We start from the raw sequence: 13,245 nt of genomic DNA on the forward strand, positions 1-13,245 counted from the left end.
CCCCTTGCCCCCTCCAAAGGAAACACTGTCTATTTTACACACATATATTGGCACAAAGCCAGGGAGGCAGGAGGCAGCAAGTTCCTTCATCCCAGGACACCACACGGTAGGAGATTCAAGGAGAGATTCAAGGCAGGAGATTGAGGCAGGAGATTCAAGAAGTTCTCAAGCGTTTCTCATCCATAAGGGCTAAAACAAACAGGGCCACCCTCCATTTACCGGGAAACAAAATGAATCACATTATGTCATTCCCTGAAACACTCTGATAATCAAGGGCTCCTTTTCACTTAAAAAATGGACCTTCTGGGTCACAACAGGGGGGATAAAACAGTCTTATTTCAATGTGAACATTTTCATCTGTTTATTTTTCTTTGAGTGGGCATTCTATCCATCATTAGCTCAAAACAACTAACATATATAGAACTGGAAATCACACAAGGAAACAACAAAAGAATAGCAATGATAACAGTCCTGGCAAGGGAAGTGGCACTTGGTCATTTTTATGGATGTGAGTATGGGGGGGTATTGAAATGGCAGAAGAGAGCAGGAAAGAGGACTTTGCCCAAGATGGCCCATTTCAAAGGTGCTCATCTTGGAACTTCACAGTGCGAAGTCCTGCAAAGACCTCCTGAGATGAAATGCATGGTCACGTCCAGCCTCCAAAACGTGCTGTAAATTAAGCCCAACTTTTGTCTTCTGAATCATTGGCAAGGATGTTTTTGGTCTCTCAGCTTCTCTCAGCAAATCAACCGTCTACCTTTTAATGTGCAATGAGTCCACGGAGAACGAAGTCGTCTTAAGATGGGGACAAGAAACTGGATTTCTCAGCTTTTATTCCATCCTGTTGTTCCTGCTTCCTCATTCTTCCCCCACTTAAATATAGCCATGAAAACAAACAAACAAATCCCAAAAATGCCTTTGTTCGCAGGGGTCCTAGTCTATGGCCAAGACCATCCTTGGGATATTTTATTTTTTGCATAATCCTAATATAATATATTGTATTTGGCACTGACATCAACGGGTTACTAGTCTACACAAATGCTATTCTATACAAATATTAGCAAGGGGAGAGATCTGGAATATATCAGAGTAGTTTACAAATTACAGGTCATCTGCTAATATGTCAGAATGCGTAAGCAACAGCCGGGGGGGGGTGGTCATGAGAGTCACATAGGACAGCATATGTGAAAGGACTCCACATGGCAAAGCACTCTGGACATCAAGGTCATTCTTGTTATCATATAACAACTGATACACTCTACGGAAAATAAGCCCCAAGAAGATAAAAGCTCTGGTCAGATTAAACACAAGGAATCATTTCCTCTCCATGTCTAACAGTTGGCACTTGACAATGATAATGTTATGTATGGAGAGACACATCTTGGGCCTATAAAATAGAAATCTGAATATACAAATATATATTGGGAAGTATGGTGGGATATAAATTGATGTAAAAATATGCTTTGCTCTCCCTGTTTCACGATTTCAAAAAGCATACAATTTTGTGTTGTTGGATGTTGAAGCAGAGTTAGTAAACCCTTTTGGTTATGTTTTAAGAATGTTTTCACAGTATATGTTATTACAGTGTTGATATCTTACATGTTAAATAGCTCTCAAATATTTAGGACTCAACCAAAAATAACTAAACCTTAATACAGATGATTCTATTAACATGTTTAGTTATATTTTGGAGGACGGTAAGAATGGTGTGGTGAGAGTAGAAATTCATCAAGATGTGCCAGTTGGCCCATTTTGAATGACGTATTTGAGAGAGTCCAGTAATCCTGATGGGTCAGAGGTCCATGATCTCTTCCTCGTTAATTAGGAAATGGCCTGAGGCTTTAGCTGTAGGAGGTACTGCAGGAAGGTGGTGAGTCAGGAAGAGATCCCTCCCTTGCCCCCAGGTTGACCAGTACCTGTGGCAAGACCCCTGTGCCCAGGGTGCATTTCTTGGGTCAGTGTTTGACAATCAACCATTCTTCAAGATGGTGGAGCTGGTCAGGTTCGAGAGACTGCAGAGTCAATTCCCTTGGCTCATGAGGCCGAACCCCAGGGCTTTTGGAAGTTACTCACTGTTCAAGAATCCTGGGCAGCTTTCTTGAAGGATAATCTTTCTGTTTCACTGGTCATTGCTGTCATGTTACTGGCCTTTGTTTCAATTCCAGTTAAATTATAAAGTGCAGTATGTAATGTTGAACCTTCGGAAAGAACATAATGAACACGACCACCTTCCAATGGCATCCCAGGTTAAAAGTACCATCCGTATCTGAGAATGTACAGAAACTCGATCATCGCTGTTGCTGTCTCTATCATCAGCATCATCAGCATCATCAGCATCACAGTTGCAGTATCATGATCATGTCAAGTGGTGTGGCAAGGTCAGAACAGCCAACATCAAGACACTGTCCAGTTTGGGTGTGTAAATATTATCCTGTGTTTCTTGGCCCACTTAGCAAACACTTTCTTTTCAGTGATAAACCTATGCCCCCCATAGGGGGCATGTTCATGAAGGAAATATTCATCACATTCATCTCTTCCTTGTTCATAGTAATGGTAGGGGACTTTTCTATACCCTTCTGTCCTAGAGGAAAAAAAAAAAAAAGGAAAGGCAGGCTGAGATGAAGAATGAAGGTTTCATTTACAAGAATCCATTATGTGCCCAGTAAATGCATTTACTTGCAAACCTTTGCATGATTCTTGTCCATGAACTCAGTTAAAAGCTATTATGTATAAAAGCTTTTAGGAAGACATACCAGGTCCTTAGTGCTTTAATAAATCAAATGAAATTTATATATCATACCAATTACATGGCAAGCATCTAGCTCTCCTTTGAAGGAGGAAATGGTATATAATGCAAACAAACTTTGGATGGCCTGACTGCTTTTGCAGAGCTTGAAGAAGCTTAGTGATTTTTGGAGCAAGATATTTGGTTCATCTGTGCTCCATTATGCTTATAGTTAGGGTAGAAGTAGTGGATGATGAAGATTGTGGCTTATTTACCATTTTGACAATATCATTAAAACATTCTCTGAATTATGTCATGCCAATTGTTGGTAGGGAAATATATTTCACTACCTCGATGAAGCATGGAAGGTTTGTTTTATTATCTAATTAGAGACTATCCCACCAACAGGCATATACTGTGGATCAAATACCCATTTTAAATAAGGATCTGAAAGATTACTCACTAAGTAGTGAAATGCCATTTCCAGGAATTCTCATTAAGGTATCAGCTTCTCTGAGGCTCCAGGACATTTTGTCCTTCAAGATCAAATAGAACCACTGAGTAGATAGCCATCCATCAACCATTAGAGCAGCAGAAACAATAGTCCTGCTTTGCAAATTAAATCACCACTAAACTCATTCTGTATTTTTCCAAGCCACAACTCCCTGCTAAGCCATGAAGGGAAAAAATGTTCCCTCTGACATTTGACATTAGACAGTGGTAAATATTTTTCTTTTTATCATGCCTAAAAGTCACAACTTGATGCACTGACAATAAAATGTCATGTCAGCAAAGAACACTGGGAAATAATTGTTGCTTTATCTGTTTCTCAGATTTATGGTATTAAAATGAATGGTGATATTTTGACAAGATATCAGAATTGGAGATGCATAAAAATAATTTCCTGTGATCTTACTTGCAATAGGTGTCATTTATCATCCCGTAGACGTGAATGCCGTAACAGGCATCCATGGCCAGAATGAAGGTAAACCACCCGGTGCTGAGATAAGAGCCAGACTGGACTCTGTAGCGGGAACAAAAACAACAACACACAAAACAAAACCACACGGAAGACAAACACAGAGCAACAAGAAAGTGGCATGAGAAACGAGCAACCTTTTATCAAAAACATAACACTGGTTATCAGGGAAAAGCAGAAGGAAACTTGACAATCTGTCAAAGATACACACTTATTTTGAATTATCTCTGAATAATTTATAGGCATGCTCTCCCTCTTACTACCTTAAGCCTAGAAGCTATGGTGTGTGGAAGAGAAGCCATATGGCAAATATCTGAAGTCAAATAATCCTGCTTCCTTCAGGTGAAAAATAATTTATTTGGTTTTCCATAAGACACAAATTAGTGCTGTATATCAGAGGACAGGTTTTCTAAAGTTGCTTGGAGCCCTGATAGGAGCTGAATGATAATGGCGTTATCGTACTTTCTTGGACATATCACTTTCTCTGAGGCTTGCTGGGTTTTGGAGTGAAAATTGGATGCAGTGTAGGTGAAGGACTTGGTCTGTGAAAGCATCTGAAAAGTTTTCCCTCTCTGCTTTCCGGGCATCATGACACAAGACTCTTCCTTTGTAAGACCTATCTCAACCAGGCTCTTTTTATTGGACACCTACAATGTGCCCATTACTGTTATAGATGCTGAGGATACAATAGTTATCAACAACCAAAGCTTTTGTTTTCATGGAGGCCAGAGGATGGGATTCAGAGGTGGCTATGTTATAAAGATTGATTAGGGAAGATCTTTTTGATAATGCGAGCAAATATCTGGGGGAAAAAGGGGCAGAGAGGAGTTCCCATTGTGGCTTAGCAGTAACAAACCTGACTAGCATCCATGAGAATTCAGGTTCGATCCCTGGCCTCTCTCAGTGGGTCGAGGATCCAGCATTGCCGTGAGCTGTGGTGTAGGTGGCAGATGTGGCTCGGATCCCGCATGGCTGAGGCTGTGGTGTAGGCCGGCAGCTGCAGCTCCAATTGGACCCCTAGCCTAGGAACTTCCCTATGGCACCAGGACAGGGAGAGTGAATGGGAAGGAGCTATGTACCTCGTACTAGGAAGGCAGCCTCATGTGCAGTCTTTCAACCCTCTCTTGGTCACATAACAATATGTCTTTTGGGCCTGGAACTCTTTCTTGGCAAGGAGGGCTCACAGCCTGTGCTGCCGTATCACCTTGAGTGGGAATATCTTTCTCTGCTTCAGTCTCAACGTGTCCTCCTTTGTTTGGCTCATGCGTGTGTGTGTCATAGAGCACCTGGCCAACCTCACTGCTGGATCTGTCTCCTGCAAAGAGGGGATGGGGTCCTTTGTTCTGTGGCACAAGGGGGGGGGTGCATGCAGGCCAATAGCCCCGTTTCAGGTGCTGAGAGGGACTTGCTGACCATAGAGGCTCATGCCCACCATCACAGCTGATCTTGCTCTGTCTCTTCTCTAGGTGAGCACAGAGTTGTTCTACCCAGTGCCTGACTGTGGTGGGTTTTCGTTGGGGACTCCAATACCAAGATACAGTGGGTGGAAGTGTTTGGACTTCGACTCCTGGTGATAAGCAACAGATGCCACTTGCTTAACAGACCACGTGAGAGAAGCGCATTCCAGGGAGTTACCACAAATCTGAGGAGGTGTGCTGGAGTGTTTAAGGAAAAGTTGGGAAGTACAGTAACCAAGAGGAAGAGTGGCTGATGGAGTTAGATGCAGTGCTGATTGGAGGAGCCTGTCAAGTTCCCAATGGTTCAAGGGAATGTTTGATGAAAAGCTTGATCTCCATACTCATCTTTAGCCAAGATGACCCAATCCATCCAAAACAGATAACTGCCTGGCTCCTTAAAACTTTCCCCATATGGGCATCTGGGTCACCCCGGGTTATCTGGCAGCTGTGCAGCACCACTTCTAAGAAGGACTAAATTTCTTACTTTCCATCTAGGCTTTTGGGCCAACTGGAGCACACCCAGCTCTTCTACAAACTAACACTTGGCCACTGGCTACAGCTCTCTAGCCAGGAATTGTCCCCGCCGATGTCCAGCATCGTTGCTATGCTTCTCTAATATCAAGCGATCTGTGTGCTATAATTAGGACCCTGAATCCTTTGATTCTTTTTTTTTTTTTTTTTTTTTTAACCAGTGCCTAGGACCAAATTACTTGTGACAGGCAAGAATTTCAGGAGCAGCGAACTCGAAGTGGAGGTTGATAACGGGATTTTGTAACCTTTGGTTGATTTGTGAGGAGGCACAGACCCAGTGCATCTCTGTCCCACCCTCTCTGCCTATTTGTCACTGAATCCGAAATGCCCCTATGTAAGCAGACTTTCTTTATATCTCCTAGTGTGTTTAATGTATATATATGTATAACTGGGTCACTTTACTGTGCAGCACAAATTGACAGAACATTGAAAATCAACTATAACAAAAAAAAAATTTTTAAAAAGAAAGAAAGTATTCCAGAAACAGGATCACATGGAGCTGCATGTACTTTTCTCTATGATAGGAGCAGTTGCAGCAGCATGAGTTAGGGATGGGTGCGAAATGGGTAGGAACACATACCACAGGGAGGGAAAGATGAAAGAGCAACTTTGCTGCTTATACAATTGGACCTGCAGTCAATCCTGCATTTTGGGGTCTGAGGAGGAGCAGCAGTGACAGGAAGTGCTTAAAGCACCATCTGCTTAGAAACTTGGGAGACATCGGAAGAGGCAAGGGTCTGGACTAAAAGCTCCCAAATCAAATCAAGAAATTTTGTCTCTGCACTGATTTTTTTCCAGTTATTCCTGTGGCATTGCATCCCTCCCCACATTTCTTGCCTTTGCCTTTGATTTTTTTCTACCTTCCAATCCTCTCTTCATTACCAGGCTGACCAAATCCTAGGAGAGGTCATGAAAAATTACAGCATGGATTTGTACATGACAGGGAAAAATGAGTCTCATGTATTCACCCATTCATTCATTTTTATCAACAAACATTTATTGGGATCCTATTATGTGCCACTGACTCTTCTAGAAACTGGTGAAAAATGTAGAATATTTTCTTAAAGAGCACATGGTCTAGTAGGGGAGGCACAGGTGTTAAAACAATGAATCATGATACAGTATAACCACGCGGAGCCCATGCGTTTCAGAGTCAGTATCAAGTGCAGATCAGAACTGAAGGGAGCATGTTAAGTTTCCCATTCCACCTGTGCCACTACTCAAATGTGAGGCTTTGGACAGCTTACTTGGCCTCTTTGGGTCATCTTTGTTTCCTTGTCTCTAAAATGAAATAGTTGAACTAAATCCTACCCAAAGCGTCTTCTAATTTTAAAATCAAATGATTCAGGGATCATCACCTTTGACAGTCAATATGTTTTAACTTTTCGCCATTTGGCAGTTCCATGTTCCATGCATGTTGAACGTGTAACTAACAAACATATTAATCAATCAGATATCATTTAATGCACATTTGTGTGATGGGAAGGCCACCAAATGCCTGGGGTGTGTGGCAAGTTTGCCTTTGCATTGGTAGTGGCCATAGTCATGACATTTTTGAAGGAAGAAGCTCCATGTTTTTCTTTCTACTGCCCATGGAAGGTGCTGGGATGTCTGTCTAAGACCAAAGGCACAACCATAGTATTGAGGGTGAAGCATACTGTGAGTGAGAAAAAAGTCTAAATTGGGGCAAATTATTTTTCTTTTTATGTGTTTTTCTAGGATCCATCCCTCCACAGTGTTGCTATCAAGGACCAAGATAATATCAGAGCCCGGGGATAAGGGGAGATCATTCGTGGTGTGACATATGGAAACTTCCTCTGCAAAATAAACTCCTCTGCCTCGTTCTGGTCCATCCCAGACAGTTATTTCTGGGAGTTCAACAGCCAAGCTTTCAGAGCAGAATCCTCAATGGAGAAATAAGGTGCAGTCATCGAAGTGTTTCTCTATATACCTCTTCTTAACTACAGGGAAAGACAGGCAGGAATTTCAGGGTTTTGCATCTGGTCAAAGATTTTTTTTACATCTCATCTAATAAGGAAATTTTTATGTTTCCGATATTGATTACTTTTAAGCCTAACCTGATTTATTTTGTTTCTGGATAGACATCATAATTAATTAGCTCAAAAGCTCTTCCAGCAAGCTGTGGTGCATTTGATTCAGAGTGAGAGGCTCATACTGCCCACGTGTCCTCTCTTACAAATAGCACTTAATTAGACACATTTTTTCCCCCCTGGTGCCTCACTATATTTGATATGTGAAATCATGTAAAGTTTTCTACCCATAATACTTGCTGGGGCAAGCAAAGTGGTTACTTCTCAAAACACTCAGAGCTAATGTCCATATAATGATACTTGCAGTGGATAATGTCACCTGCTGGATTAGCATGGGGATTCTTCCAAATCAATGCCAGGTGATCTGGGTCCCTAAGGAATTTCACTGCCCTGGATGGCACTGGCTCTGGGAATTCTCGTAGTCACACTGTTTCTAAACTCTCCTGCTGTGTGGATCTACTAGAAAGGAGGAAGCATAAATTATATACTCAAGTAGACCTTTTGAGGCTCAATAAAAACAACAACAAAAAGGCTTGAGCTGATGTATGTGAAGTTGTTTAGGCTTTCCAGCTTGTAGTGACTTAGTGATAACTATCAGATGCCTTAAAAATTCTAAAAGGGTCTCCTCTGGGGCGAAATATAACGTAATTTGTCACTCATGCACGTAGCATTCTGTACCAGTTGGCTATCAGCCATGGCACTTTTTATACTTTCCACATTTGGGGATCGATAAAAACAATTATTGTCAACTACAAATAAACAATCAAGATTCCCATAGGGATGTTAAAAGAATTTAAGCCCTTACTTCAGTACAATAAGAAAGCTGAAATTAATGCAGCAGGATAATGAACCATGCAGGGGAAAATAAAGGCAGGAGTGTTAAAAGGAAGCTATCAATCATTTGTTTCCACCAGCCAAGCTTTGCATCCCACTGCTCCTTGGTAATCAAGATGCTTACCACTTGGAAACTGCTTAAATTTACTTGTTCATCTCTTGAAAAAAATGATGCTGTCAACACCTTGATGTAGCATATGCTTGAAGGCATATCATTTAAAATATGATCTTACATCTAGTTTATTACCAATAAAATATAAGCTACCATGCCCCTTGATGTTTACCCCTGTTCCTTGATGTCAAAAGGCCATCACATAGCCACAGGGATTCGTTGTCTGTCAAGCTAGCATTATTATTATTATTTTTTTTTTTACCAATTTCAATATTCGTGGCTGTCAGCATCCTTCATTTACCTGCTCCCCTGCTTCTGAGCACACTCCCTCATCTTTGCCTTTCTGGAAACATACTGTGAAGCATTTTTTTCCTATTGTTTGGCAAGCTGGAACTTTCCAGTGAGTGACATTTCTCTTTTGGATAGTGTCAGGGAAGGAACTGAGGAAATGGAAATGGTTATTTTTCAAAGAAAACAGAATTAACATTACATTTATTATCTATTCACAAGATCCTCTAATTATTGAGGACTGTTAGCTTAATGACTTGGGCTCTGAACTCAAGAAGCTTATACTTTAATGGGCAAAATAATAACACCTTCTCTCTATCAGGATTGTTTGTTTTATTTTCTTTGGCTGCACCCATGGCATATGGAAGTTCCCAGGCCAGGGATTGAATCCAAGCTGCAGCTGCGACCTATGCCACACCGGTGACAAGACTAGATCCTTAACCCACTGCGCTGGGCCAGGGATTAAACTTGCACAGCCACAGGGACAACACCAGATTCTTAACCTGCTGCACCACAGTGGGAACTCCATCAGGGTTATTTTAAATTTAATTTTTACTTTATATGGGAGTGTAGTTGATTTACAATGTTGTGATGGTTTCAAGTATAGAGCAAAGTGATGCAGTTATACATATAGCCATCCTTTTTCAGATTCTTATCAATCAGGGTTTTTAAATTTTGGCACATTTTAGATGAGATAATTCTGTGTTGTGGGAACTGTCCTCTATGATAAGTTCTTTTTCACATTTCACCAGACTCTTCGCTGTTACAAGCTCACCTGAGCCCTAAGAGGGCAGTAAACATCTTGAAATCCCTGGGGTCTGCTATTGGCTTTGGCGGGGAGGGGTCGCCAAGAGCCCAGTCCAAGCTGTGCAGGCTCTCCTTATCTGCAGTTCCCACTCTGCCTGCTCACTCTCCCACTGTTTCCTCATCCAAGACCAAGCATCTCCCTTCCTTCTCCTTTATGACAAGTCTACATGAAGCCATTCAGGCTTGGTCAATACTGGATTATTATCCTACCTTTCAACTTAGCCCTAGGAATCATCAAATACTCTTGGCCTAGACCCAAAGGGTAAGTCCTAGCCTGCAATGGGGGATGTGCAACAAGGAAGGGAAGCAAGTGTCAGAGAACAAGGATGAGTCCAGCTGATTAGTCTCTGTGGCTGCCTCCTTCATGCAGTGGTTCCTTTGGGAGCCTTTGGGAATACGCTTCCCCCCACCCTTCCTCACTCCCTTCCTTCCTTCCTTCCTCCTTCCCTCCCTTCCGCATATGGAAGTTCCCAGGCTAGGGGTCCAATCATACCTGCAGCTGCCGGCCTATGCCACAGCCACAGCAAAGCCAGATCCAAGCCACGTCTGTGACCTACACCACAGCTTACAGAAACAAGATATCCTTAACCCACTGAGTGAGAGCAGGGATCAAACCTGCATCCTCATAAACACTAGGTTGGGTCCTTAACCCATTGAGCCACAACAGAAACTCCCAGTTCTGCTGTTTCTAATTCTTTTCTTCCATGAGCCAATGCAAACAAGGCCTGAGGCATTCCAAGAGAAAATTTTGAAAGCACAATAACCTTTCATCAAAGCCCAAAGGGGATCCAGACCCTCGCCCAAATGGAGGTTTACTGGACAAACCACAATATTGGCAGTGGTTTCTGAAATCTGCTATATTCAGGAGTGAAAAGGGAATTAAAAAAAAGAATTAATCAATATTTCACGCCTTGTTTTAACACTCTTGGACCTCAGCTCTTTCATCAATATACTACACTGGCAGGATGAACAAAAATAGTGAAGTTTCCATATATCTTCCTAGGGAGAGGAATAGCTGACAGAATACAGGATTATTCAATTAAAACCATTCTTCCCCCATTTTTTTTCAAAGGCACATGGATAATGAAAGAATACATTTAAACAAAGAGACTGGCCAAGAAAAACAGCTGATGATTATCAGTAGCACCTTGGGATTCAATCTAATATTGTGAACCAGTCTAATGTAAGGGAGCTCAAAGTGTGGAAACAATTTCAGCTGTTCTCAAGTCATATATTTTTGTATGTCATCCTATAGTTGGTAGCTATGGTAATACTCTGGAGTTTGCACATTATATTAACACTGTATATTTGTACTATCTATCAGCGGGGCATGCCCAGCAAATCTTTCGGCAACAACTTCCTGCAAATCAGGTGGCAGAATTCTCGATCTTGGCTTGAATCATTGGCAAATGGACCTAAACTTTTCCAATGGGTAAAAACATCATTCTGTGGATGATTCCTAAGAGAATGTACCAAAACAAACAAACAAAAAGGAATCTAGGCCCGGAAAATAATGAAAAATGGGCCATGGGTAAATGGAGGAAGCTGTAAATCTTAAAAGACTGTAGACTGTCCCCATCAGCTAATGCAAAATGCCTGTGCTAATCAGTAGGCCCTTGGACTATAAATATAACAAATAGTTTTCCTGCCATAGAATCAACAGGACTCTCTGACTAGTGATGAATGCAATGAAACTGAACAAAAGGAGCATAATAAGAAATGACTGTGTTCTTTTCAAAATGTACATTTAAAAGTAAAATGGTACAGCTCCCAAAGGTATGATTTATGGCTGCTGTAGAAATAGAAGATACCACTCACAAAAATTACTTTGTTCATTCATCTCAGAAATTAAAAGGTTATTTCACTCTTGCCCTTGGGCTTTAAAGCCCCTTCAATCGGAAATGTTGATTTCTGGGATTTCATTCATTTTCTTAAATGAATAATGGAACCTCAGGAATGGCAGGAACTGATAGTGGAGATCTCTTTGGGCCACTTCATTAGGGCAGACTGGTTCCTTAACCCTTCTATTGGTTGAATAGCATCCCCTCTGAATTCATGTGTTTAAGCCCTAACCCCCACCGGAATGGTGTTTGGAGATGGGGCCTTTGGGAGGTGAGGAGCTTCATGTGAGCTCAGGAGGGTAGAGCCCTAGTGATGGGGTTACTGCCCTGGTGAGAAGAGGAAGAGATACCAGAGGTCCCTCCCTTCATGCTATGTGAGGACATAGCAAAAAGGCCAGAAGCCAGAAGGAGAGTTCTCACCAGAAACTGCCTGTGCTGGCACCTTGATCTCAGACTTGCAGCTTCCAAAACTAACAGAAAATGAATTTCTGTTGTTTGAGCCACCTCGTCTGTGGTATGTTTTTATGATGGCCCAAGCAGACTAAGACAATGGGGCCTTAAGGCCTTCTGCCAACAAACCTGAACTCCCCATTATATTTTCCAGGCCTTCTCTTCCTGAACTCCCTCGTGTAGTCACATGGGTCCATTTGTGGCTCCTTACGCACATCTTGTACATGCCAGCCCCCGTCTTTGCTCCTTTTGACTTGTGTACATTTTCCTTCTTCCTGAAAGGCTCTCCCCATCCTCTTCAGTTTCCAATCTTATCATGCGTTGATTCTGCTTGCCCTCACCCATTCCAGAAAGATTTGCTGAGTGCACTGTCAGTGGGAGGCACTGCGCTAGGCATTGGGAAGACCAAGTTGCCCCTAATCTCAACTCAGGGTCAAGTGGATGACTTGAGGGCTTGTTTCAAAAATAGGGCTGCCAAGGATGTCGTTCACCCACGAGGGCTATGAGAATACCCAGGGAAGAGTAACAGGCACTGATGGAGCAAATTGGGGAAGGTAGTTCCTTCCCCAGGAGGAGGTATGAGCTGAGCTGTAGATTCAGGCCAAATAAGAATGCAGGCAGGAAACAACGGAGCAGGAGGAGAGGCTTTTAGGCAGAGCGAATGGGCTGTGCAGTTGCACTGAGGTGTGAGGATAATGTGAATACAGAGTAGTTCTGATCTGTCCTCTAATCTGGAACAAACCTCAAAGCATCATCAGGGCTTAATTTCCATAATAAATTTCTGGTTGGAGACAGGATGTGTAAGTAACACTGACTTATTTCTCTTCTTTACATTATGTTTTGAAATATTAGAGGTAGCTTGACATTCTGTATAGCTAGTTTTTTTTTTTTTAGCAGATGGAAATTTATGGATTTGGAGAAAAGCATCTAGGGGAAAATTGGCAGAATTGTATTGTTTCTTCCTCGTGAAATTCCTCATTAATTCCGAACTGAGAAACAAGTAAACAATATGATTAAGAATAAAAACAATTGAAAAAATATGTGAGGCTAATGGGGGGTACCAAGTAAATGTTCATCTACATCAGAAACTCAGTTACAAGTTATGAGCAAACTCATCTAAACTCCACGTACCACCAAGCTGACGTCCTCAACACACACCCAAAGCCTCTC

At 41.9% G+C, this 13,245-nt stretch overlaps 1 protein-coding gene across 5 annotated transcripts in view; it reads right to left on the reverse strand.

The window, feature by feature from the left end:
• The window catches only part of ST6GALNAC3 (ST6 N-acetylgalactosaminide alpha-2,6-sialyltransferase 3), a 567,804-nt gene continuing 554,877 nt past the window's right edge, over positions 319 to 13,245 (reverse strand). For all 5 annotated transcript variants that reach the window (XM_021097752.1, XM_021097751.1, XM_021097753.1 and 2 more), the window contains 2 exons: positions 3,642 to 3,749; positions 319 to 2,581 (listed from right to left, as the gene is read on the reverse strand). In XM_021097752.1, the coding sequence (XP_020953411.1) occupies positions 2,395 to 2,581; positions 3,642 to 3,749 (295 nt within the window). In that variant the 3' untranslated portion in view covers positions 319 to 2,394. The remainder of the gene's footprint in view (positions 2,582 to 3,641; positions 3,750 to 13,245) is intronic.

This window comes from Sus scrofa, chromosome 6, assembly GCF_000003025.6.
Source record: "Sus scrofa isolate TJ Tabasco breed Duroc chromosome 6, Sscrofa11.1, whole genome shotgun sequence".
Classification (NCBI taxonomy): Eukaryota; Metazoa; Chordata; class Mammalia; order Artiodactyla; family Suidae; genus Sus; species Sus scrofa.